Below are 26,099 nucleotides of genomic sequence, written 5' to 3' on the forward strand. Positions count from 1 at the left end.
CATGCTGGTGTTCTGCAGTGTGTGGGTCACCTTCCTCCCCGTGTACCACAGCACCAAGGGGAAGGTCATGGTGGCCATGGAGGTCTTCTCCATCTTGGCCTCCAGTGCGGGGCTGCTGGGCTGCATCTTTGCCCCCAAGTGCTACGTTATTTTGTTAAGGCCAGAGAGAAATTCTCTTCCTGGGTTCAAAGGTAAAACAATTTCTGGAAGAAAAAAGCCTTCTTAAATTAAAGTTCTATTCTTTTACTAAAATATATCTAGTGTCTGAGGCAATTCTGCACCATTTTCCAGTTTTATGTTTGAAACAGTTTGGGATTTACTACAATAAAGGACTATTACTTCTTTCTTCAATAGTCTTACAATTGTAATTGTCAGTAACTACATTTTTCAATTAGAGTTTTATTCTAGAGTTTTGTTCCCTTGATTCTACAAACAATCTCATTATTTGTGCTCAACTTTGATTATATTATACCCTTTTATTTTGTTTCCCCTGGAATGTTTACAGTTATGAATTTTTATACACTAACTTTTATTTATAGATCAATATTCCTGAATCCCCTAAAGCTTTTAAGAATTTCTCACATTAGTCTTTTAGTATTGCAGAAACCGCTGTTCATGTCACAACAAATACTTTTGAATTTAAGATGTAAGGTGTTAAATTTATACTTTATCTACGCTTACTTGTTAGTGTGTAGTAGTGATTTTTCCTATGCACAATTGCATGAACATTTCCACATACCCTTGTTTAATAATCCTTTGTCAATATGAATCATGCATCTGTATAAGTAGTTTCTGCGTTGTTCACATTTATATATAAATCAGTGGGGAAGGGAAACCACGCTGTCTGGCTGCACTCATGTTGCGGTGGAGAATGGGGGCTGGATAGGCAGGGAGCTCACTGCAGCAAGCTGCCCCCGTCCACTGGAGTGAAGAAGGAGCAAAGCGGAGGAAAGGGTAAGGCCTGCCTGCTGCTGGACAATCACACAGCCTCTCCAGCTGGAGAGGAAGTGAGTCAGGTGCTTTTACTACCACCAACTCCTGGGGGCTGTGTGTCACTTCCAGAGACTGAAATAATATTCCCGTTCAGGCGGAGACAGTCCTGTAGCGAAACGTAAACTCTGTTTTCTCATGATGGCTGAAATCCACCTTTGCCCCGTTACCATCGATGGTGACCCACACATTTCTTATGAGAACCTATTTTCTTTTCCTAAGATGTTTTTCTTTGAAAACAAGAATGCATAAATATGCCCACTGCAAGAGAAATCTATTAGTTAACCAAACCAAATATGGTAATAAAATTTCTTTTTAAGCAAGGCATTTTCTGCAAAAGTCATGATAAGCACTGAGTACCAGGGCCATTTCAGTAATAGAAAGCGAGGCTGAGACAGGAACCAGACCTGGGACCAGAGACAGAAAAGACACAGGGAAGAAATGGAGGCGAAGCACTCGAACTGCAGGTGTCCGCAGATAACAGCGGTGCAAACTACAAACCAGGACAGTGTTTTTAGCTTTTAGAACAACCGTTGAAGCAACCACTCCCAGAAAATTGGGCAAACACATAAAGCACTCAATATACTAAAATCAACCTTCGCTCTTTTCGAATAACTTGATCAAGTCAAACAACTGCTTAATGCGTCCTGTGTTCGGCGAGAGGGCCCGGACAGTCCCAAGAGGACTACACTAAGGCGGGGCGTCTCATCATAGATCAGGACCACAGATTCTAAGGGTCGGCGCAGCTCCGCGACTCTGCACCGGAGAGTAAGGGCGGGGAGAACACTGCGCAGGCGCAGTGCCGCACCGAGGACAAAGCCACGCCTCCCAGTTACGAGTGCACAGGCGCAGTGGAGAGGGGCGTGGCAACGTGCTCTGCGCCGCTGCGAGGTGACGCTGAGGAGGCGCGCGATTCCAATTCAGCCAGAGGTTCCAGGATCTCTCTCCCGCCTGGACCCAGCGCTGCCGGGGCCCTGGAGGAGCAGGTGAGCGAAGTGCTGAGCGGTGGCGGAGCTGAGGACGCGGAGAACGGGGTTGAGGAAGGTCAGACCCCGCGGTAGGTGGTCGCTAGGAGGGAGCCGGCCTTGCGCGAGCAAGGGGCGCGAAGTGTGGAGCGTGGGGGCGGGACCTAGTGATGGACGGGCGATAGGCCAATGGGGGAAGGTGGCGGGCTCGGGGGCGGGGCCTTCGGATAACTGGCGCGGTGTTCAGGATCATGATGGCAGCTCGCGGGGGTCTGGCCTTAAATTGGGGAATCTATGTCCAGGGCTTCCATACCGTGTTTCGTGATCGCCACTCGACCGTGCGGGCCACAGCCCCCGTGCGGAGCCCCACGAAAGACTTGGGCGGAGATCCTGCTTGTGCCCACAGAGCCCCCTGAAGAGGTCTGAGGTGGTGACAGGCGATGTCCTCAGCAGTGCTGAGTGAATCTGTTGCTGTGGGATTTGATCTCCCCTGTTGGGTAACAGTGGTTGGACTGTGCTGCTTCTGGAGTAATGGGATCCATAGTTACCCCCACAGGAAAGCGAAGTGGTTACTTTCGTTCTATATAGTTTTGTGCCGTCGTTCTAAAGTTGGATAGCGTAGTCTTGTCTTTTGCCTTCCTTGCCTTGGACAGAGGAAGGGTCAGGAAATAATGCTCAAGGGCATGAGGAGTAGCCGAGACCTTTCACCTCCTGGGCTCAGCCACCTGCTGCGTCAGCTTGATCAAGTACCTTTTTTGAGTCTCAGCTTCCTCACCTCTGAAAAAGCTGAAGGAAATACAAACCACACAAAGTTGTTGCCATTAAGTAGTGGCACTTGGACTGAATATTCAAGTCAGGACACCTCTCTACCCGCACCTGTGAAGAGCAGAAACCTCTGGTTACACCCCTCATGTCTAGCTGGCTACTTACCTATTCATCAGAATTTCATTGATCACCCTCGAGGTGCCCCTATCCTGGGACCTGGAAGCAGAGAAGAGCAAGACAGGAGAAGATTCCTCCTTTTATGTGGTTTATATTCCTCCAGCGAGGAGGAACAGTGGATGAAATAGGTTCAGATAGTGCTAAGAGCTATGGAGAAATAAACAAGGTGATACCATAAAGCTGCGCCCTGATGCAGCATGTGTGCATGCTGTGTGCCTGTGTGCGTTGGAATGTATTGGACACTGTGAGGGAAATTGGGGATGGGGGTGAGCTGAGTCCCGAATATTGGGTCATCATTTCTAAGGCAGGAGAACCAGCGATTACAAGGCCCAGGCTGATTAGGTCTGGCTCAGTTCCTGGGCAAACGCTGTGTAGACTGACCGGGAAGCTATCTTTAGAAAGAGGGAGTAGGCAACACTCATTATTCTTTGTTTTGGGACTGAGAACTGAGAAACATGAGAAAACCTTTTACCTGGCAGAGGTGATTGAAGAGGCTGTGTGCAGGGTTAAGATCAGGGTACTCAGAAAATAGGAGCGGGCGAAGGGAGCCAGAATGGGGCTCCATCTGGCATCTGACCCGATAGCAGAATAATCATCCGTGGTATTTTCTTACTGGTGAGGCTCCTGGAGCTGTCTGGAAAGCTGAGCAGGCTTGTGCTTCTCACCTGCAAGAAGTCCATCCTGCCAGTGACATGTGTTCCACATTTTCCCAGAGTCTCAGTTAATTTTTCAGTGGGTGTCATGTCAGTAAATATCTCTGGTACTTCAGCAAGATCTCTTGCAGCCATGGGAAGGAACTTGACGAAAGCAAAGGCAAATGTACCTGGTCTGAAGCACTGGTTTTCCTCTTCTTAGTTGTGATTTGAGGAATTACTTACTTTCTCCCCATCCTGCCTTCCCCAGTGCTTTAGAGTGAACCCAAGCCTTCTGCAGGCAAGTGCTGTACCACTGAGCCGCTGTCCCTTCTTTTTTAATTAGTTAATTTTATTGGTGCTTTGTAGATACACATAATGATCACATTCATCATGTGGAATTTGCACTTGTATATGATAAAGCCTGGTTCTTTTTTCCTCTTCCCTCCCTTTCCTTCCTCTGCTCTTCTCCTTATTTACAGAAGGTTTGTTTCCATTTTTCCTTCTATTCTGTCATTTTCTTTTCCCACTCACTCCCTTGTTCCCCTTCTCATTTTCTTCCTATTTCACAATATCTAAGTAAAGTAAAATAAATACCATGGACGACCATTCTGCCATCGGATCAGATGCCGGGTGGAGCTGCAATCTGTCTTCCTTCCTCTGCTCCTATTTTCTGAGTACCCGGATCTTTTGCCTGCACACAGCCTCTTCAATCACCTCTGCCAAGTAAAAGGTCTTTTTTTGTTTCGTCTCAATCCCAAGACAAAGACTGATGAGCACTGCATACTTACTTTGGTCCTTATACATTTTGCTCCTCATTTACATTTTCAGTTTTTCACACCAGAGAAACCATGTAATATTTGAACATGTGTGTCCGATTAAATTCACTTAAGAGTATGCTGTCAGTGTTCATCTATTTACTTTGAAATGTCCATATATTTATTTGCTGTTTCTGCTTCTTTATCTGAGAAGTGTGCAGTCATTTCAGATGCCCATTTTTGGACTGGGTCTTTAAATTTGGATGGTTGGATTGTATTGAGCGCTTTATATATTCTAGATATTAGCCCTTTGAGGAAGAGCTGGTAAAATTTTTGTCCCACTGGGTTGTCTGTTCACTCTGTTGGTGGTTTCTTTTGCTATGCAAAAGCTTTCTATTATGAGATCCCAGTTGATTTTTTTGTGGTGTTTTCTGTGTGGTTAGGGTGTTGTTCGTAAAGTCTTTGCCTACACTTATGTCTTCAAGAGTTCAACCTGTTGTCTCTTACAGCAGATTTAGTGTTTCACTTCTAATACTTAGATCTTTGATCCATTTGATTTTAGTTTAGTGCATGCTGAGAGATACAGGTCTAGTTTTAGTGTTTGGCATGTGGAAAGCCATCTTTTCCCCCACTATTTATTAAAGAGGCTGTCTTTCTTTCAATGGTGATGTTTGAACCATTTGTAAAAGACAACGTGGCTGAGTATGTTCAGAGTTGTTTCTGCAACCTCCAATCTGTTCCACTAATCCTCGGGTCTGTTATTTTCTCAGTTCTGTGCTGTTATTGTCACAGTAGCTCTATAGTATAATTTCCAGTCCTGCCTTGCTTTTGTTGCCCAGGATTGCTTTTGCTATTCTAGGTCTTTTCTGGTTCCAAATCAATTTTAGAAAGTTTTCTTTAATTCTGAGAGGTATGCTATTGGTATTTTTGTAACTAATAGCTATCATTTTATTTTGTTTATTTTAAAGAGAATAAAAAGTTTTTTAAAACATTAAAAACAATACAGAATTTCAAGACAAGATGATAGGAAATCAGCAATGGTTGTTATATTGCATATTGTTATCTTCAAAGTAGTTGTTCAGATTACCAGATATAAGCATGCAAAATTGATCAAAAAAATTAAGCATTAACTGTTCCTTTCAATTAACCAATAGAAAATAGTAGTACATTTATCTTAGCTATCTTGTGTATATATAAATACATTTTTTCCCTTTTTCTTTTCTCCTTTCCTTCATTCCAATTGTTCTTTCCTTTTCTGCAGTTTCTTTCCCTTTCACAATATCTATTGTACCTTTCAGATTTTACTTATTGTTTTAGTTTCTTACACTAGGGAGATGATGTGATGTTTATACATGCGGGTCTGATTTATATCACTTGTGAGTATGGTCTCTAGTTGCATCCATTTACCTGTAAAAGCCTCAAGTTTATCTTTCTTTATAGCTGAGTAATACTCCATTTAATAAAAATACCACATCTCTCTAATCCATTCCTCCTCTGGTGAGCATTTGGGTTGTTTCCAAGATTTCACTATTACAAATTGCGCTGCTATACACATGGGTGCACATATGTCGCTGTGGTATGATGTTTTCAATTCTTCCAGAAAAATAACCGGAGGGGAATAACTGGGTTGCATGGGATCTCTAATCCGAGTTTTCTGAGGAATCTCCACACTGATTTTCACAGTGGCAGTACAAGTCTACACTCCCACCAGCAGTGGAGAAGGGTTCCTTTTTTCCCACAGCCCGTCCAGCATTTGTTATTGGTTGGTTTCTTGATGATAGCCTTTCTTTCTGGGGTGAGTTGGAATCTCAGTGCTGTTTTAATTTGCATTTCTTCAATGACCAGTGATGTTGAACATTTTTTCATATATTTATTTGCTGTTTGTATTTCTTCATCTGAAAGTGTGTATTCATTTCAGATGCCCATTTTTGGATTGGGTCTTAAAATTTGGAGGGCCTGTGGGGTTTTTTTTTTTAATTCTTTGTGTGTTCTAGATAGAAGTCCTTTGTCTGAGGGACAACTGGCTAAAATTTTTTCCCAATCTGTGGGTTTTCTTTTTATTCTGTTGGTGATTTCATCTGATGTTCCAGAACTTTTCAATAAGATGAGAATGCAGTTTTTGATTCTTTGGAGGACTTCTCAAGCAGTTTGGTTTTTGTTCATGAACTCTCTGTCTACCCCTATGTCTTAAGATTTCTACCTATTTTGTCCTCCAGTAGATTTAGTGTTTCTGTTTTAACATTTAGATCTTTGACCCATTTTGACTTAGTGCATGGTGATAGACATGGGTCTAGTTTTAGTCTTCAGCATGTGGAAAGCCAGTTTTTCCAACACCATTGATTAAAGAAGCTATCTTTCTTCCAGTGAACGTTTGCCCCTTTTGTCAAAGATAAGGTGGCTGAGTACATTTGTAGTTGTTTCTGCATCTTATAATCTGTTCCATTGATCCTTAGGTCTTTTTTTTTTTTTTTTTGCCAGTAGCATGCTGATTTTATCACAGTAGTTTTTGTATTATAATTTCAAGTCAGGAATTGTGATGCTTCCTACTTTACCTTTATTGCCACAGATTGTTTTTGCTATTCTAGGTCTCTTCTGGTTCCAAATAAATGTTAGGAATGTTTGCTCTATAACTGTGAGGCATACTAATGGTATTTTGATTGGAATTGCATCGAATCTGCGTAACAGTTTTGGGAATATGGCCATTTTCACAAGGTTGTTTCTTTGTGATTGTGAAGGCTGTGATCTCCCTAATTTCTCTCATTGAGTTTATTGCTTGTGTATAAGAAAGCTATTCATTTTTGAGTGCTGACTTTGTATCCTGCTATGATACTAAATTTGGTTATTAAATCTGTTAGTCTTTTGGACTTTGTATCCTGCTATGATACTAAATTGGGTTATTAAATCTAGTAGTCTTTTGGTAGAATTACTGGGGTCTTCTATGTAGAGTATCATGTCATCTGTGAATAGTGATGATTTCACTTCTTCCTTTCCTGTCCTTTTCATTTCTCTCTCATATCTCATTGCTCTGGTTAATGTTTCCAGAACTATATTGAAGAAGAGTGGTGACAGTGGACATCCTTGTCTTATTCCTGATTTTATAGTGAAAGCTTTCAGTTTTTGTCCATTTAGCATGATGTTGGCTGTTGGTTTTTCATAGATGGTTTTTATCAGATTGAGGTAAAGACCATCTATTTTGATTTTCTGTAGGCTTTTTATCATGAATGAATGATGGACTTTATCAAAAGCTTTTTCTGTTTTTATTGAGAGTATCATGTGATGTTTGTCTTTGGCTCTGTTTATATGGTATATTACATTTATTGATTTGTGTATTTTGAACCATCCCTGCGTTCCAGGGTGCTATTGGTATTAAATCTGTATAACAATTTTGGGAGTATGTACATTTTCACTATATTGATTCTTACTACCCCAGAAAAAAGGATATTCTTCCATTTTCTAATATCCTCTTTGATCTCCTTTTTCCAAGTACCATAGTTTTTAATGTAAAGGTCTTTTATTTCCTTCATTCGGTTAATTTCTATATGTTCCATTTTTTGGATGCTCCTTCGTTTCTGTAATTTCTCTCAGTGAGTTTGTTATTTGTGTACAGGAATACTGTGAATTTTGTATCCAGCTGTGCTATTGAATTCAGTTATTAAATCTAGTCTTTTGGTGAACATTTGGTGTCATCTGTGTAGAGTATCATGTCATGCACAAATAATGATAGTTTAACTTCTTTCTTTTCTGTCCTTATTCCTTTTATATCTTTTTCTTGTCTAATTGTTCTGGCTAATGTTTCCAGAACTATGTTGAATAGGAATGGTGAAAGTGGACATCCTTGTCTTATTGCTGATTTTAGAATGAAAGCTTTCAGTTTTTCATTGTTTAATATAAAGTTGGCTTTTGTTTGTAATGGAATGCTTTCATCAGATTGAGATAAAGATTGTCTAGTCCAATTTTCTATAGGATTTTTATCATGAATGAGTATTGAGCTTTGGATGCTATGATCTGATAATATACATGAAATAATTTCAGTTCCTTTGCATGTGTTTAAGCATGTTCTGTGGGCTAGTATGTGGTCTGTTTTGGAGAACATCCCATGCACAGCTGAGAAGAATGTGTATTCTGATGTCATTGGATGGAGCCCTCTGTAAACATATACTAAGTCCATTTGTTTACAGGTTTGTGTCAGTTCTGATATTTCTTTGTTGATTTCTTGTCTAGTTGATTTATTTTTGACAGTGGGATGTTGAGGTCCCCCATTATTATATGATTTTTCATATCCATTAATATTGTTTAATATATTTGGGTGCACTGGTATTTGGTGCATGCATTTTTATGCTTGTTATCTCTTCCTCTTACAGTTTTCCCTTAACAAGTATGTAGTGACCTTCTTTGTCTCTTTTGATCAGTCTTGGCTTGAAGTTCACTTTGTCTGTAAATAGAATAGCTACTCATGCTTTTTTCTGGGTTTCTGTTGCATGAAATATTGTTTCCCATCCTTTCAATTTCAGTCTGTGGATCACTTTTTGAGTTGAATGTGTTTCTTGTATGCTACATATTGTTAGGTCTTGCGTCTCGATCCATTCTGTAGTCTGTTTCTTTTGATTGGTGAATTAAGGCCATTTACATTTATGGTTGTAACTGGTATGTATTGGCACATCTTTGTCATGTTATTTTCCCACTGTTGTTTCCCTGCTTTTTCCCTGTAACTGCTTGCCCTGCCTGGTGGTTTCTTTTTGTTGTTGTTCTTGGAATTGTGGTCATTTCTATTTTTGTCTAGAATATCTTTCACTATTCTTTGTGGCATCAGTTTGGTGGTCATGAATTTCTTCGGTTGTTCTTTGGCGTGGAAGTAGCTTATTTCTCCATGAATTCTGAAAGAGAGTTTTGCAGGGTACATCAGTATGGATTGGAGGTTATTTTCTTTTGGGACCTGAAATACTTCACTGCAAGCTCTCCTTAACTTAAGGATTTGTGTTGGGAAGTCTGCTGCAGTTCTGATGACCTTCCTTTAAAGGTGATTTATTTTTCTCTAACAGCTTTTAATATTCTGTTTTTGTGTTCAATTTCTGGAATCTTGACTGTTTTTTCATGTCCATTAATATTTTTTAACTTGACTGTTATATGCCTTGGGGTAGATTTTGTTTGTTTTTTGAGATAAGTTGTTGCTCTGTAGTGTTGACTGGCCTTGAACTCATGTAGCCCAGGCTGGCCTCAAACTCATGACAATTCTCCTGCCTCAACCTTCTGAGTGCTGGAATTATAGGTATGTGCCACTGTGCCTGGCTTAGGGTATTTTTTTTTTTTTTTTTGATCATTACTGTTTGGAGTTGTTTATGCCTTACTTATTTGTATGTCAAATTCTTTTTTTATGTTTGGGAAGTTTTCTGCCATTACTTCAGTAAATAGATTTTTTATGTTGTTTGCATATATCCTGCTTTTTCATTGACTTCATTCAATCATAGGTTACTCTTCTTTTTATGATCTAGCAGCTAGTGGATTGATTTTGTAATGTCCCTTGCTATTTTTCACAAATCTTTCTTTTCATGATCACTAACCACAATTCTTCCTTCTAGATCTGATATTCTGTCCACAAATTGGCTCATTCTGCTGTGTATCCTTTCAGTGGAATTTTTAATTTCCTGCACATCTGTTTGAATCTGTTTCATGGATTTCGTTTCTTTCCTATGTTGGGTATTCATGGTTTTCCATTATTTTCCTGAGCGCCTCTATGTTTTTTGTTTATCTTCTCTAGAATCCCTACTCATGCCTGTCATTATCCCATCATCTCTGAAGTTATCTGAGAAATTATTTTGATTTGATTTTTTTTCTAGAGCCTCACTCATTTACTTTGTTACTTCCACTGATACCACTTCAGAGAGTCTAGGCGGGTGGTTTTTGAATTGTCCTACCTCAATGCTCCCTGGGTTTGCCTTTGGGGAGCTGTAAATCTGGGATTGTGTCTGGCTTCTGTGTCTTCTCATTTTCTATTTTTTATTTCAGTTTAATTTCTGCGTTGATGCTTGTAAATTGTTTATGGCATGTATCTTTATTGCTAGTATCGAGAATCCTTAGGAAATACCTACTTCTCAGAGATGTCTTCCAGTTGTAGCTGACTTTTGGGTTTTGATTCTTTTGTAAGATCCTACCTCTTAAAGTATTGGGGTTGAGAAGTTGCTGCCTATTTGGCCTTCTAGCTCCTGGTGCTTTGGCACTGGCCTACAGTAGTTTATGATGCTCAGGCAGTCTCGGTCTTGGCACATAAGGAAGAACAGCTGATTAGACCCGTTATGTGGCCTTGGCTAAAGTAGTACAATGAGTAATAGCAAGCATCCAACACTCCCTAGGAAATGACAAGATTGGTAACTGTTAATTTGCCACCCTGAACTGTATGAACAGGACTTGTAGTGACATACCAAATAAAAAAAACAAACCAGAAAATTCTGCATAGTAAATGTCCCCTCGATGTGGCAATTTTACCGTCAGGAAAAAAAATTAGAGCGGGACTAGGGAAAAAAATAGAGAAATGGAAGAATAGAAAGGGATTAGAAGCGAGACTGGAGGACAAAGGAAGATTACACAGGCGGTGGAAACTGGTGAAGAAGATAGGAGAGAAAGAAAGGGAGAAAAAGAGACAAACAAAAAATTAGTAATGGTGAAGAAGATGGGAGAGAAAGAAAGGGAGAAAAAGAGACAAACAGAAAAAATTCATAATGAGGAACATATTCTGGTATAAAAACAAGAAATAACGAGAGAAAGAAAAAATAGGAAATAAAAATAAAAAATTTTAAAAGTTTAAAAAAATTAAAAAACAAAGGAAGAAAAGTTGAAAAAACATGTCCACTTTAGGGTGTGTCTCTGCTGTCACTGATTGACAGAGGGGGCAGATAGAGCTCAGATGCATGTTGACTGATTCCTGCAAGCCAGCAGTAGAATTGTGGCGGTGGATAATCCCAGGAAACTTGGACCTGTGTTGCCCTGAAGTTCAGGCTGCTTCTGGTTTCTGGCTGTGAGGCTTGCATCTGAGTTTTTCAGCCCACAACACTGCAAGTGCCTCCTGCAGACTTGAACTCTGCTGCCTGCCTGCTTGGACTCAGCTCCTTGCTGGCTTGCATCCTGCTCCCTGACCTTCTACCAGCTTGAAATTGTTTGCACTTCACTCTGACACTTGCAGCCACTAGGTGGAGCCAACCCTCCAGGTGTTCTGAGCTCTGACTTCTGTTGGCTCCTTTCCAGAATGGCTGCTGAGCAATCATTCTCTCCTGGAGAATGCCTGAACCTGAATAACTCAGCAGCCACCTCAGTCCACAGCATCCACTGCTCTGTTCCACTACTGTGTCTCTCCGTGGAGGCCTCTTGGGTCGCCAGTAGTCACTGTGCCTCTGTGGGTTCATCTGCCCCTCCTACGCGATAAGCGTGGGCTCGGGGAGAAAGCACTGCTGGCCACCTCCCTGTTCCGCGCTGTGTCCCCTCTTCACTCTCCCCGTGGGCTCTAATTCTCAGATCCCCTCTGAGTCCCACAGACCCACTTCCCTCCTCCTCCTCCTCTTCACATTGCTGCATTCCAGCACCCAGATTCCAGCTATTGGAGAGGCTGTTTCTCTGCTGCTCCCCACTCCACCATCTTCCTGGATGTGCAGCAATTATTTAATTTCAGTATACATTGCCATCCGACAGCTGTATGGTATTGTAGAGATTAATAGCATGAAGATGTATTAGTAGGATGGGTTTTAGACATCATACATATATATATAATGGACCTATCAAATATCTTAGAGAAATTACTTCCAAAATAGAGCTGTGGGAAGCAAAATATAAGAACCAGTCCCCCAGATGGCAGTTAAAGGAGGAGAGAACGTGCAGGGCTATCTCAGAAAGTTTCAGAAGAGGAGAGAAAAGATGAAATGAAGGAGTTGCTCTGAGGCCTTGCCTGGAGAGGGAGGACAAAGGCTGTGTCTGTGAAGGAGGGCTGTGCGTGTCCGTTGCGCCTTCTGAACAAGCCTTGCCGTTGACTCTGCTGGTGCCGGGGGTTTCCTGGGCCTTCCCCACAGGAGAAGTGAGGCAGCGTGGGTCTGCGAGGGCCGCGTGGCAGAGGACTGCGAGGAGATGCTGCAGAGGACTTGCCAGCGCCAGCCTTCTACAGAGAAGTATTAGAAAGGTATCCAGGCAGCCGTGAGCTAGTGGGGATCTGCTTGGGGGCTTTCTTGGGCCCCTTCTGCTGTAGGCACTGCGGATGAAGGCTCTGGATGAGATGCGTGGGTTGCTGCGGGCTCCTGCAGGTGCACAGCACGGGGGAGACCGTGGGCCCTGCTGGCCGTGAAGTGTGCCGCCCAGCGCACGTCTGCGGCCAGTGTGGAGTGCGCGAGGCACCGCTTCGCTGCTCTGCAGAGGTAGCACTTAACACATTTCTGCATTTCTTTCCCCTAGAACCATGGCTGATGAAACCCAGGAAGCTGGTGGTGTCCATTTCCCCTTTCCCTTCCCGCCCTACTCCATCCAGAAGGACTTCATGGCAGAGCTGTACCAGGTGTTGGAGGCGGGCAAGATCGGGATATTCGAGAGTCCCACGGGCACGGTGAGTCTGCGTGACGCGGGACGGTGGCCGGCAGCACGAAGGTTCCTCTCCTCGCCTCTTAACTCCCCTCGCCCCTCCCCCTCCCCGCCCTCTCTCCTTCTCCATCTCTCGGTCCTCTTCCCATCTGCCTCACTATTTCCTGTTTTCTGTCCTAATTTGCTCTTTATATATATTTTGGGTTTCTCCTGAGAAACCACGTGACGTTTAAGCTTGTGTGTCTGATTTATTTCACTTAACCTTACGAGCTCAAGGTACATCCATTTTCCTCCAGAGGACTCAGTTCTGGTGAGGCGGAGGGAAAGGGACCCCTTCTCCACTATGGGCAGAAGTGTGAACTGGTACAATCACCATGGAAGTCAGTGTGGAGATTCCTCAAAAAACTAAAAGTAGATGGCAGGGGAAATAGCCCAGTGGCGCAAGTGCCTGCCTGGCAAGCGCAAGGTCCTCAGTTCAATTCCTGGTACCAAAAAAAAAAAAACTAAAGTATAAGTAGAAATTCCATTTGACTCAGCTGTTCCCCTTCTGGGTATCTTCTCCAAAGAGTTAAAGACATCGTATCCCAGGGATACGTACCTTAATTCTTTGAGCAGAGCCACTAGGCTAATTCTTTATCACTATTTGTTACTATGCAGAATTTGTGTCCAAGCCACAGACCACTGTAAGTTCTTTTCAGAATGATGATCTACATAGTGAAAACAGAGCTCTCCTGCTGCTGGGCCCAATGTTTGTTGCTTTCCCTTTTCCTGTTTGTCCTGGCTATGTACTGCCTGCTCCTTTCCTTGGTGGTCTTCGGCACCGTCTAATTTTTAAAGCCAGGGCTCTGAAGCCCTTACCAAAATGGGGAAAGTCCTGCAGTCTCAGTGACTTGGAAGGCTGAGCCAGGTGGGTCAAAGGGGCACATCCAGCCTGGTCAGGTATCAAGACCCTGTTTCAGAAGTAAAAGAAAATATGAAAGATCTGGGGTTGCAGCCCAGTGGTAGAGCGCTCGCCTGGAGTGAACGGGCCGCGTGGAGCACCGCAGATACAAGAGGAGAGGCCTTGGGAGGCGCGGTGCTGGGCCCTGTGTTTCCCAGCCGCTTCCTTCCCCCAGGGAAAGTCCCTGAGTCTCATCTGCGGCGCCCTGACCTGGCTCCGAGACTTTGAGCAGAGGAAACGGCAAGAAGAGGCGCGCTGTCTCCTTGAGCCTAGAGCCGGCCCCTTGCCTGAGGGGCAGGACCTGCGTCCTGCAACCCCATCTTCCTGCCGGGCACCCCCCACCGCCCCGAGGCCTGGAGGAGAGCCAGACTGGGTCACCCAGTTTGTGCAGAGGAAGGAGGAAAGGGACCTGGCGGAGCGAGTGAAGGTGAGTCTGGGTGGTGTCCTCCAGTCCTGGAGCGGCCTCTGTGTCCTTGTGAGCCAAGGTCGCCTGTCCTCCTGTCGCCAGGCGCCATACCCTGGTGGCTGCCGGTGGCACCGGCCTGTGCAGCGGGGGGAGGAGTCCGAGCAGGCTGTGGTCTGGGAGGGTGCGGACTTCCCGGGCCAAGCCGCCCAGCTCATTTGCTGAGCTTGAGGGCCCCGGAGAGGCTGCTGCAGCCCCCCGGTGCTCTAGAGGCTGGTGGGGTCCCTGCACGCGTCTCCTCACAGCCGTGTCCCCCCAGGAGGAACAGATCAGGAGGAGGAAGCGAGAGGAGCGGCTGCAGCAGATGCGCCACAACACGCAGCTCAAGCACGCAGCCCGGCGCCGGGTGGGTGTCCTCACCGAGGAGACGGCTGGGCGGCCAGGCCTCAGACTGCGCTGTGTGCCCCCGGCCACGTCCTCCTTCCCCGCGCCGGGCAGCCGAGTGGCTGAGACGCAGAGTCCAGGACTGGGTTCCTCCCAGTGCAGCAGCGAGGCTGTCCATGGGCCACGTGGGGGGCGCCCTGGTGACAGTCGGGCCACCAGGGACCCGGCCCCGGTGCTGGGCTGATTCTCTCCTGTCCTGCCGTGCAGAGGCAGGAAGAAGAGGAGACGGAGGCTCTGCTCCGCCTCAGCAGGGAGATGCTGGCTGAGGGGCCAGGCGCGGAGCAGCTGGAGCAGCTGGAGCCCGGGGAGGAAGAGCTGGTGCTGGCGGAGTACGCCAGCGACGAGGAGAGGCGGGCGACCCGTGGGTGAGACAGCGGCTGCATGTCCCCTGTGTCCCCGCCTGCAGTCCCTGCCTGGGGGTTCCCTCCCGGGCCTGACGTGCCAAGCCAGCTCGGTCCCACGGGCTCACCTGCCAGCCTGCACATGGCGGTGTGCATGGCCCCAGCACTTGAGGCCTCTCTGCCCCCGTCCTGCTCCTCCCGCAGGCCCCGTGGGCAGACGGGGAGGTTTCTCCCTCAGAGCTTCCCTGGCTGGGTGCCCCAGGATCCCTGGAGCCTCCTTTCTCACTGCAATTCCTGCAGCACCTGGACGTGTCCCCTTTCCCGTGACCAGTGACAGACGCTGCCTCTCTTGGTTACGCTTCTCTTGTTGCTCAGACAAAACACCTGAGACCCAGAGTTAAGGAAGGAAGGGTTTATTTAGCTTACAGTATGTGGAGGTTTCAGTCCCTACTTGGCTGGCTCCAGGGCAGAGCGGCACATGGCAGAGGGCAACAGCTCATGGCCATGGAGGATAGCAAAGCAATAAGCAAAAGGAAGGCTCTTCCTGAGCATGTGTGCATCCCTGCGGAGTCGCCCCGCTTCGGCCCCAGCTTGGTAGAGGTCTGGCCCGGTGGGACCGGTGTGTCCCTCGCCGTCGGTGACACTGCTGTCCCTGTGTCTGTCTGCGTGTCCCTGAGGCTGGAGCCCTACACGGACACAGGAGGGACGAGTGCAGCCCTCGCAGAGCAGGCGCCTCCAACACCTCAGCACCTCGCAGTCCCCCAGCCGCCCTGCCCGTCCCTGCGCCAGGCCTCCCCGCTCCCTGGGGCCTGGCACCGCCTTCCCACTGTCACCAAGGTCCTTCCGCCTTCCCTGGCAAGTGTCGCCCCCTCCTGCAAGGCCCAGCTCAGCCCCTGTAGCAGCCCGGGTATCAGCACCCCACTGCATTTTGCTCAGAGACCTGCTCGGGTTCAAGTCTGTTCTGTCTTCGTCAACGGCTGGCCTTCGGCTGCTGCGAGGACAAGAACCTCCCGCGAGCGGAGCCGGGCCCTGCGCCTGTCACTGAGCCACACCCCAGCCCTTTCTTAGAATTGCTCTTGTTTTGAGTCCAGGCCCCTGGGTTGTGGCTTGGGCTTGGGGACCCGGAGCCCCTTTCCCTCCCTCCCCGCAGCCCCTGGTTCACAGGGACCTGAGCAGCAGGGGACGTGGGGATGGCGCTCACAGGGGCTCCTGGGAGCGGCCCTGTGGTTGTGGGGAGCCTGGCTGCGGGCTGGGGCTCTGCCATCCCGGCCTGAGCTTCCTGCCCGCCGTTGGGGTCTGGGAGCAGGGCTCCCTCTGTGAGTGCCCAGGGCTCCTCACTTGCTGTCCCTCCCTGGAGCTGAGTTTGCTGAGGGAAGACTGCTGTGTGTTCTGTGTCTCAGGGCGGACGAGGACGAGGAAGACCTGGAGGAGGAGCATGTCATGAAGGTGAGATGCCCAGGCCCCGGAGCTCCCGTGTGGGGCTGCCCTGCACACACGCACGCAGGCGCCATTGGCACCTTTTCCGTCCTCACTGAAATCCGGGAGGAGAGGGCGTGTCCGGCTCGGCCTTGCCCCGCCCCTCGCTCGGGTGGTGTGTGAGAGCAGCCCTCCCTCCGCGCTGTCCCGGGAGCTGAGGGGTCTGTGCCACACGAGACCCGGCAGCAGCGGGACCCCGCGCCGTCCCGTCAGAGGCTCTGCCTGGCTGAGGTTGCACGGTGGGCTCCCGTGGTGCTGTCCGACGTGGCGGGGGCGGGGGGATGCCGCTGTCGCTAGAGAGCTGCGTTTGCAGCCGCCACCCCAGCCCCACAGGCCGGTAGGCCTCCATGCGGGGAGCGCCTGGGGCTGTCTGTGCCCCTTGCCTTCCCCTGCGTCTGCCCTGCGCAGATTTACTACTGCAGCCGGACGCACTCGCAGCTGGCCCAGTTCGTGCAGGAAGTTCGGAAGAGCCCCTTCGGCAAGGAGACGCGGCTGGTGACCCTCGGCTCCCGGCAGGTGGGCAGCGTCAGCTGTGCGGGCCCGTGCCCTTCCGCCCCTCGCCGTGCCTGTGTCTTCGGGTCCAGGCTTGGAAGGAGCGGGCCGAGGCGCTGAGCCGCGCCGCACAGCCCGCACCCTGCCTGCCGCTCCCCGGGGAGGAGGGGCCGGGGGGGCCCGCGGGCTGCGTGCTGCTCTCGGCGTCTCTTCACCTCCTCCTCCTGGCTCTAGAACCTCTGTGTGAACGAGGACGTGAGGGGCCTGGGTTCTGTGCAGCTGATCAACGACCGCTGCGTGGAGATGCAGAGGAGCCGGCCTGGTAGGCGCTGGGGCGGGGACAGGGAGGTTACAGAGGGCCGGAGGGGCTTAGACCAGGGCCGTAGGGTCTGCACACAAACAGTGGCACGGCGGGCCTGGTCCTCGCCCGAGGAGGACAGGCGTCTTAATTCCGGTCCTTGCAGAGCCCTGTCCCCAGGCCGTTTATGGAAAACGTAAGGTAGCATCAGATGAGGCGCGTGCTGAGCGAGCCGCTAGGCCAGCTCAGCGGGGTGGGGAGGGTCCATCACACCCGGCCCGTGGAGGGCCTCCGCGCCCCTGCGCCCTCCCGGTCACGGCGAGACTCTCGGTCCCTCCTGTCTTCCCCCCTGGGCCTGTACCTCGCAGAGAGTAAGAGCGGAGCTGAGGCGGACGAGCCGAAGAGACGGCGGCGGGAGGGCCGGGCCGCCTGCCCCTTCCACGGCCGCGAGCAGACGCAGCTGCTCCGGGACGAGATCCTGGTGGAGGCGAAGGACATGGAGCAGCTGCTGGCCCTCGGGAGGGAGGCCCGCGGCTGCCCCTATTACGGGAGCCGGCTCGCCATCCCTGCGGCCCAGGTGAGCGCGCGGCTGGGGAGCGTGACGGCGTCCCTGTCCTTCAGCCTGGGAGGACGCGCCCACGTGGCCCAGGACGGACAGAACGCTTTTGTCTGGTTAAGTCCCCTCCACTCCTCAGCCCTCCGTGGACATAGAGTTTATGGAGCCACTTGGCAGGTGAGGAACCTGCGGCTCCGGTTAGACAGCCGTCCCAGAGCCACGCGGCTGGGAAGGCCGGGGCGCTGCGGTCCAGCACGAGAGGTTGTCGTTGGTCCCTGGGGCCTCAGGGCTGCCCCGGGACTTAGGCGAGGCTCGGCAGCAGGGGTTCCCCATTGTCATCCTCGGCCTGCTTCCGAATCAGTCAGCCCCCAGTCTGCTGTGTCTGCTTCTGAGAGGGGTGATGCTGCAGCCGCAGGTCCGCGGCAGCTTTCTGTCCTGATCCCCTGCACATGTCCGGGCAGGAGGCAGCACAGCTGCTGTCGGGCCCCAGACGGGGGGCAGGTTCCCTGCGGGCCCAGCCCGGCCACCGCCCCAGCTGCCGCCTCCCCCCCAGTTGGTGGTGCTGCCCTACCCGATGCTGCTGCACGCCGCCACGCGGCAGGCCGCGGGCGTCCGCCTGCAGGGCCAGGTCGTCATCATCGACGAGGCGCACAACCTGATCGACACCATCACGGGCATCCACAGCACGGCGGTCAGCGGGTCCCAGGTGGGTCGGCCTGCGGGCCAGCGTCCTTCCCCGGGGTGTCACACCTGCAAGCCAGGCCGGGCGACCTTCGGCTGGTGTGCAGTGCTTACCGTGAGCATGGCTCGTGGGAAACCAGCCCTTCCCCCGCCTGGTGAGAGCCAGCGGGGAGACGCCTTACCTGAGGGTTTTAGTCCTCACTTTGCCCAGCCCGGAGGCGGCTGCACGCTGGGCAGAACTTCTGTCCCCTCAGCTCCACCAGCCTGAGGGCCACAGACCCACACTCCACGGGCTCCCAGTTCCCCTCCCCAGGACCCTGACGGCGCCGAGTCCCGAGCTGGCGTTTTCTGGGCGCAGCGTCAGTGCGCCCGGGCACAGCCCTCGGCTGCTTGTCCAGAGCCTGTTCTGACGTCATTCTGTTGTCGGTGCTGTGTCCCCAGCTCTGCCAGGCCCACTCCCAGTTGCTGCAGTACATGGAGCGGTACAGGTGAGACAGCCCCGTGGCGGAGGGACTGTCAGCCTCTAGAGGGCGCGCTCGGCTCGCTGCCCCTGGCCAGGCTCACGCAGGGCCACCTTGGCGTCCAGGTCCCGTGTCTGTTGTGGGTGCCGCCACCCGGCCTCGCCTGCCTGGGACAGGACTGCGGGCTCTCCGCGCTGGCCGGCCTTCCTTCTGGGGGTGGTATAGTGTGTGACGCAGTGCGGGGCGCGGCAGACAGGAAAGCCTCAGCTGGGCCGGCGGAGGGGCGCTGTGTGCGTCCCCAGTCAGTGTGTGGGCTTCTCCTCAGGAAGCGTCTGAAGGCCAAGAACCTGATGTACATCAAGCAGATCCTGTACTTGCTGGAGAAGTTCGTGGCTGTGCTGGGAGGTAGGCAGGCACCTCCCCGGCCGCCCGCCTTTTCCTTGGCTGCCGCTGGGGACCCCGAGGTCTTCTTGGTGTCAGCTGTCTCGGGCTTTGGTCTGTGAAATGCTCCTTCCTCTGCGTAATCGAGCAGCCTGACCTTACAGCCAGTTCATCTGCCCACATCCTGTGCCCTTCCTTCTCTTTGTTTTGGTACTGGAATCGAACTGAGGACCTTGCACTCGCCAGGCAGGCGCTGCACTACTGAGCTACACCCCCGGCCCCTGTGTGCCCTTTCCTCCACCACACTCTTCTCCACGCATGACAAAGCGTGACATTTTGTGACCGGGTCTCAGTCCTGCAGCATGTCCAGCGCCCTTGCACGGCCAGTTTCATTTGTCCCATGCGGGCAGCAGCCTGTGCCTTTGAACCCTGGATCCTATTGGGTGACTGGGCGGAGAGCCCGTGCTTCTTGCGTGGTCCCGCTGCGGACCCCTGGCCTGGTTGTGTGGCGAGGAGCCGGGGGGGTTCTGCAGAGGGATCCTGCCCCGCACAGGGCACCCAGCCCCTCCGGTCTGCTCCCTGCACCGCACACAGTGGGGGGCCTCTGCCCTGCCCGGGAGGAGGCGTGGGAGGAAGGAAATGGCTTCCGTGTGTGTCGGGCCCTTGAGGCAGCCTGCAGCCTCCTGCCCTCTCCGTGCGTTCTTTGCCTGCTGTAAATGACCAAAAGCAAACCAGGCACCAGAGCGCGTGGAGATGGGAACGCGTAGTCCGATGAGCGTCATGGGGATGATGAGAAGGCGGAGAAGTGGGGGCACTCTGACCTGTTTATTTTTCTCTTAGGGAACATCAAGCAGAACCCCAATACACAGAGCCTCTCGCAGACAGGTGAGGGGGTGCTCAGCGGCCCAGATGACCCGGGCTCCGGAGCAGGCTCCCAGGTCCTTTGTCTTCTTTCAGGGACAGAGCTGAAGACCATCAACGACTTCCTCTTCCAGAGCCAGGTGGACAACATCAACCTGTTCAAGGTAGGGCGCCACCCTCTGGTCCTGACGCATCGCGTGTCCTTAGTATCAGCTGCAGCAGCCCCTATCTACGATCAGCACAGCCTAAGAACTGTCCGGCTCTCCCGCGGGGTGTGCGGCCACTGTCGCTCGAATCACAGCCCAGCGGCTGCAGTGTCAGCTGCCTCTGTGCGGAGGACTCACTGTGTTCCAGGACGGGCACGGGTGGGGGCCGCAGGACAGTGCCGCGCCCCGCTGCCCGAGCCAGCACCCCGCAGTGCCCCTTCCTGCTGCGTTGTCCTGCGGGCCAGCTTTTCGCGACGTCCCCTTTAGGTCACTGCTGGAAACTGAGTCACCTGCCTCCTTTCTGCCCCGAGTCCCACGCGCACAGGGTCCCCAGCCCGTGGCCAGCCCTGTCTCTGAAGTGCGGGTCACAGTGCCCCCTCCTCACCCCGTCTCCCTTGCAGGTGCAGCGGTACTGCGAGAGGAGCAAGGTCAGCAGGAAGGTGCGGCCCCTGCCCGGCCTCCCTGCCCCGTCTCCTGCCTCGGGGACCCCAGCTCGTCCCTGTCTGCTCCTCAGGCTGGGGCAGCACGGGCTGCAGCTGTGTGGAGTCCTGTGTCACGCTGCCACCCTCTCTCCCCTCCGCCAGCTCTGCGGCTTCACGGAACGCTACGGCGCCGTCCTCCCGCCGCCCCGGGAGCCGTCCGGGCTGGCCGGGCTCCAGCGCTTCCTGCAGAGCGTGCAGCCCGCGGTGAGCGAGGGTGAGTCAGGGCAGGAGGCCGAGCTGGCTGCAGGCCCGGGCGGTGCTGCGCCCGACCTCACACAGGTCCCGTCCTCCGTCCTCCCGCCTGCACAGCGCCCGCCGCGCCCCTGGAGGAGGCCGAGGTCGGGCCCACGCGGGCCGCTTCCCCGCTGATGCACATCGAAGGCTTCCTCGCGGCCCTCACCACCGCCAGCCAGGACGGCAGGGTCATCCTGAGCCGCCAAGGTACCGCGCAGCAGGGAGCCGCACCGGGGACGGTGGGGGGGCTCGGGCGCATCCCACCCCTGCCCGCCTTAGCAGGGAGAAGTGTGCAATGGGCGACCGATGGCTGTTCCGTGGCCAGGTTGGGCCGTGGCCCTAAGGGCAGGAAGTTGCCTTCAGGCTGTGTGACCTGGACCCGTTTCTCTCTATGCACCTGGGTGTGTGTGTGTGTGTGTGTGTCGGTCTGTCTGTCTCTGTGTCTGTCTGTCTGTGAGGGAGACGGCAGCACTGTCTACCTTGGCGCTCATCCCGGAGGGAAGGTGGGGCTGGACTCCCCGTGCCAGCCCGTGCGTGTCGTGCGCGGCACCCGGGAGCCCAGTGCCCAGGCTGACCCCTCCCTGTCTGTCCCCCTTTCAGGCAGCCTCAGCCAGAGCAGCCTCAAATTCTTGCTCCTGAATCCAGCTGTGCACTTTGCCCAGGTGGTGAAGGAATGCCGGGCGGTGGTCATTGCAGGTGGCACCATGCAGCCGGTAAGGACCCCAGCCCCAGCCTCTGGTGCCCCAGGTGCTGGGGTCGATCAGGGTAAGGATGCAGCATCAGTCAGGTGTCCTGCCTGTCTGTCCTCCTGGTCCCCAACCCGAGGTGGCACACGCAGGCCCAGCAGTGTCCACTAGGTGGCCCTGCAGAGGCTTCACCCAGCCATTCTGTGTCCCAGAGCTGGGAGCCCCCCTGAGGACCCTTCCTGCCCCACCAGGGAGGTGCCAGCCCTCTGAGCTTGTCCTAGTGCGGATTCCTTAGGTTTCATGGTAGAAAGCAGGGAGAATAGCTATGAGGGGAAAGAGGTCACGATTTCATGCAGAGATGAATGATGTTGTACATTGTGGCAGTGGCCTTTCTGGGGTTATTTCATAGGTGTGTGCTTATTTTAAAAACAAAGATGGAATTACCTGTATTCGCTAGTACGGTCTGCTTTTTACTCAGAAGCAAAACACCATGAGTACCTTCCTCCTCAGCAGGGATAAACTTCCTCCCCTGTCTTTTTTCCCTCATTGCTGAGACACAACTCCCAGAGTTAAGGGGGAAAGCTTTGTTGAGCTCAGTGTGCAGAGGTTTTGGCCCGTAATCGGTGGGTCCCAGGCAGGGTGGCTTGGCAGAGCGGCAGCTCGGAAGAGAACCAGCTCGTGGCAAGCAGAAGACAGAAAAAGCAAGCAAGGCGGGAGAAGACAGCCTCTTCCTGTCCCTTGTGCTGTCTCGGTGCGCTGGGTTAGCGCGGGGCCGACCAATCAGCGGATTGATGGAGTAACCACCCAGCCTTAACCCAAGCATCGCACCGTGACTCAGTCACACGCTAGATTCAGCACCTCTGAAAACGCCCCCATGACAGCATGAGGCTTTGGGGGACATCCAGACCCCGGCCAGAACATCCCCCGGGCTCTGCCCGCGGTTACCTTCCCTAGACCCTCCCCTCCTCCTGAGCTGTCCTGGCTCCCGGTCTCTCTCTGCTCTGAACAGCGTAAGTGTGCGAGTCTCTGCCCGGAGCTCTTTCCCAGCTGCGCGCTGCAGACGCGCTGTGCTGCCGGGCTCCCGAGGGCCGTCCTCAGCCTCTGCTGCCTGCTGCAGGCACCGCTGTAGGGCTGTTCTTTATTTCCAGATTTCTAGATTTTTATTCCTCCTGTGCCTCAAAGTTCTCTACTTTGCTTTGCTGATCAGATTTTCTCAAAATCAGCATGGGGAGCCCCTGCCTGCCCTCCGGGTCCTGTGGGCGGGACCCGGGCCTGATGTCTCCTTACGTTCACGCACAACAGAGCGACGTTTCAGTGGAGGGCGGCACGTGGCCCTTGGTGCCAGGGCGCCCGCTTGCTCCCGACTGTCATGCATGGGCTGCGTGGTAGGGACACCCAGGAGATGTGTTTTGAAAAGCGGGAGTGGGTATTGATATTCCTGAGTCAGAATCAAAGAGTTAACTTACTTGCCCTTGTATCTTTCTCAGGGCAGACGGGGCGTGGCGGAGTAAATAAGTGTGTGTTCAGTGACAACAGAACAGTGTCTGTGACATCTGGGTGCTGCGTGAACATTTGGCTTCTTACTAGATTAACATAACTGTAACTGTTGAATCTCTCAGTGTACTTGAGATGGCTTCAAAGTTCCGTCATTGTTCTAGCAGGAAATCTGCCGATCACAGGCTCATCTCTTGGCCCGCGTGTCCGCCCTGGCAGGGTTCAGAGTTGGCTGCGATCGGGCTTCTCTTGGCGTGCTTCTCTTGGGAGTGCAGCAGGTCACTGGGAACTCCCTGGTTTCCGTGTAGAGTTGCTTTTTTCCCTTTTGCCCTAATTATGTTCTTAAAGCACGTAGCCCCCCTTGCAGTTCGGAAGTTAAAACTCTACTAAAAAGCACAGTCGGGGAACCTCAGCCCGCCCCTCAGCCCACGTTCCCCGCCCCGTGGGACCGTGTCACCGGCGGGCGCTCTCGCTTCTGGCGATTCTGTCGGGTGGCACCGCAGGGTGTCTTGTTGGAGAGATCTTCGAAATTACTTTTTTGTTAAAACGAGTACGGCCTACTCTTTGCTGTTCCCACGAAAGGCAGTGGGTCCGCAGTTGCGTGTGTGTGTGCTGGCGGTCGCTGTCCAGTAGCGTGGTGCGCTGTGCAGGCTGGAGCGGACCTCGGGCTCCGTGTGGGGCGGAGGAAGCACAGCTCCCCGGGCAGGCGGCCTCCCTCCCGCGGCAGGCTTGCAGTGCGCACAGCTTCCCAGGGAAAACCCTTCGCATGGTTAAGTTTTCTCTCCGAGCTGTCTTTTCAGGGTAGACTCCTCCATGTGGAATTGCTGGGTTTACAAAAGTGAAACTGCTTCTAACTTGCTAAATGCGGTAAAAGTCCCCTCCTAGGGGTCGTGGCTGTTGTGTAGCCCACCGGCAGCGTCTGGGAAGGTCTGTTCCTCCAGAGCGGTGAAGCTTTTGGGTCTTTGCCAGTTGGATAGGTGATTCTTCTTCCGTGACTGGGGCTGGGCCGTGTGGATTTAAAAGTTTTCCCTGTAGTGAGTGCGATCCAAAGCCAGGGGTGAGACGGCCTATGCCGAACCGCCGCATGTCCTGTGTTCGCACGGCTGTCTGAGGAGGCTGCAGCTCCTGAGCAGCTGTTTTCATAATTCGTCGTCAGCCTTTCCTGGCTCTTTCCTGTGCAGTGTCTGGCTGCCCCCCGAGCCTCCATGCCCTCGTGCCAAGGCCCGCCCGCGGTGCCTTCCCTAGTCCTCTGCACGTCACATACCGCAAAACTGTGGCCCGCAGGTGTCTGACTTCCGGGAGCAGCTGCTGGCCTGCGCGGGCGCGGAAGCGGAGCGAGTGGTGGAGTTCTCCTGTGGTGAGCGGCCGCGTGCCGGGCGGGGTGGGCAGAGCCCCGCGCTGTGACCTCTGCTCACCCACGGGGTTTTGCCGCCTGCCGGGCCCTGGGTGGGGACACCACAGGGGGGCTTGTCACCAGCTCGCCTCCTGTTTTCACGCTCTGTGACCTGCCATCCGCATCGCCCACCTTTATTGCACCCCAGGGGCCCCCAGTGAGGGCTGTATCCCTCTTCCTACCTGGGAGACGGTGGGGACACCCTCCCTGGGCCTGCCTTGGGGAACCGTTTCCAGCCACTCCCCGTCTCGCCAGGCCACGTGATCCCGCCAGACAACATCCTGCCCCTCGTCCTGTGCAGCGGGCCCACCAGCCAGCCGCTGGAGTTCACCTACCAGAAGAGAGCGCTGCCTGCGCTGGTGGGTGCCGGCCGGCGGCCTGCAGCCCCTCCAGGGCACGGCACGGCGCCTAGGGCATGCTGGCCGGTCCGGGCACTGGGGAAGTGGGTACTGGGGCGCCCGTTCCCGCTGGTGCCCCACTAGGGGCATCCCTGTAGGTGTTTCTCAGGGAAGCCATGCGCTGCCCTGTCCCTGAGACGCTGAGTAAGTTGCTTCAGCCCTCCAGGTGTCCCCTAAGGACGGAGCGAGCGTGTCTTCTCTGCGGAGCTGGCATTGGGCCTGTGGTCACCGCTAGCACTGGGCGGGCAGGGTTGGCAGGAGGCTGGCACATCCGCCTTCCGACTCCACTCACAGGGCCAGGTGGCCGTTGCCGTCCCGGGCCCGGCCATGTCCCAGGCCCAGCTCTGCTCTCAGCTGGGAGCGCAGGCTGTGGTGTCCCAAGCACCTGCTCCACAGGGCCGTCTGCCTCCCAGGTGGACGAGACGGGGCGCATTCTCTGTAACCTGTGCAGCGTGGTCCCTGGAGGGCTGGTCTGCTTCTTCCCTTCCTACGAGTACCAGCACCAGGTCCTTGCCCACTGGGACAAGAGTGGCATGCTGGCCCGCCTGGCTGTCAGGAAAAAGGTGAGCGGCCCTTCGCTGGCACACGTCCTCCCAGGGCGGCAGTGCCCCCAAGCTCCGGCTGGAGTGCTCACGCTCCCTAAACGCAATGGTTCCGCTTCCCCTGGTCGCGCACGCGCACCACGTCCATCTCCCGCCTCTGGAAGCTGCATGTCCTGGGTGGCTGTCCGTGGGGTGCAGACCAAGCCCCCGAGCCCATGGGAGACCCCACGCTCCTCGGCCCTTTGCTGGGACGCTGTCTCTACCCCCAGATCTTCCAAGAACCCAGGAAAGCCAGCCAGGTGGAGCAGGTGCTGGCGGCGTACGCCAGGTGCATTAAGGTGAGGGACAGAGGCCGGGTGCGGGGACCACGTGGGCTGGCGTCTTCCGGGCCCTGCTTCAGCGCTCTGGGTGGGGTCTGTCCACAGAGCTGTCGCCAGGCGGGAGGCCCGGTGACCGGGGCCCTGCTCCTGTCTGTGGTGGGAGGGAAGATGAG

At 52.9% G+C, this 26,099-nt stretch overlaps 2 protein-coding genes across 3 annotated transcripts in view; both read left to right on the forward strand.

Moving 5' to 3' along the window:
• The window catches only part of LOC102003687 (vomeronasal type-2 receptor 116-like), a 30,128-nt gene extending 28,077 nt beyond the window's left edge, over positions 1-2,051 (forward strand). Inside the window, exons 7-8 of the mRNA XM_013507191.1 lie at positions 1-191; positions 1,726-2,051. The exon at positions 1-191 is cut by the window's left edge and continues 2 nt beyond it. Of these exons, the coding sequence (XP_013362645.1) occupies positions 1-191; positions 1,726-2,051 (517 nt within the window). The remainder of the gene's footprint in view (positions 192-1,725) is intronic.
• Positions 1,856-26,099, forward strand: Ddx11 (DEAD/H (Asp-Glu-Ala-Asp/His) box helicase 11; the record flags this gene model as incomplete). Of its 2 annotated transcripts, none has more annotated exon segments than XM_013507303.1 (24): positions 1,856-1,976; positions 12,339-12,445; positions 12,715-12,862; positions 13,953-14,204; positions 14,500-14,586; positions 14,832-14,989; positions 16,366-16,411; positions 16,850-16,957; positions 17,168-17,255; positions 17,600-17,808; positions 18,341-18,493; positions 18,910-18,956; positions 19,255-19,334; positions 20,151-20,195; positions 20,268-20,335; positions 20,779-20,817; positions 20,962-21,073; positions 21,169-21,300; positions 21,694-21,806; positions 24,558-24,630; positions 24,922-25,025; positions 25,461-25,627; positions 25,876-25,944; positions 26,032-26,099. In XM_013507303.1, coding segments are annotated over 22 exon segments (2,322 nt in total). In that variant the 5' UTR covers positions 1,856-1,976; positions 12,339-12,445; positions 12,715-12,718.

This window comes from Chinchilla lanigera, unplaced genomic scaffold (genome assembly GCF_000276665.1).
Source record: "Chinchilla lanigera isolate Chin_1 unplaced genomic scaffold, ChiLan1.0 scaffold00123, whole genome shotgun sequence".
Classification (NCBI taxonomy): Eukaryota; Metazoa; Chordata; class Mammalia; order Rodentia; family Chinchillidae; genus Chinchilla; species Chinchilla lanigera.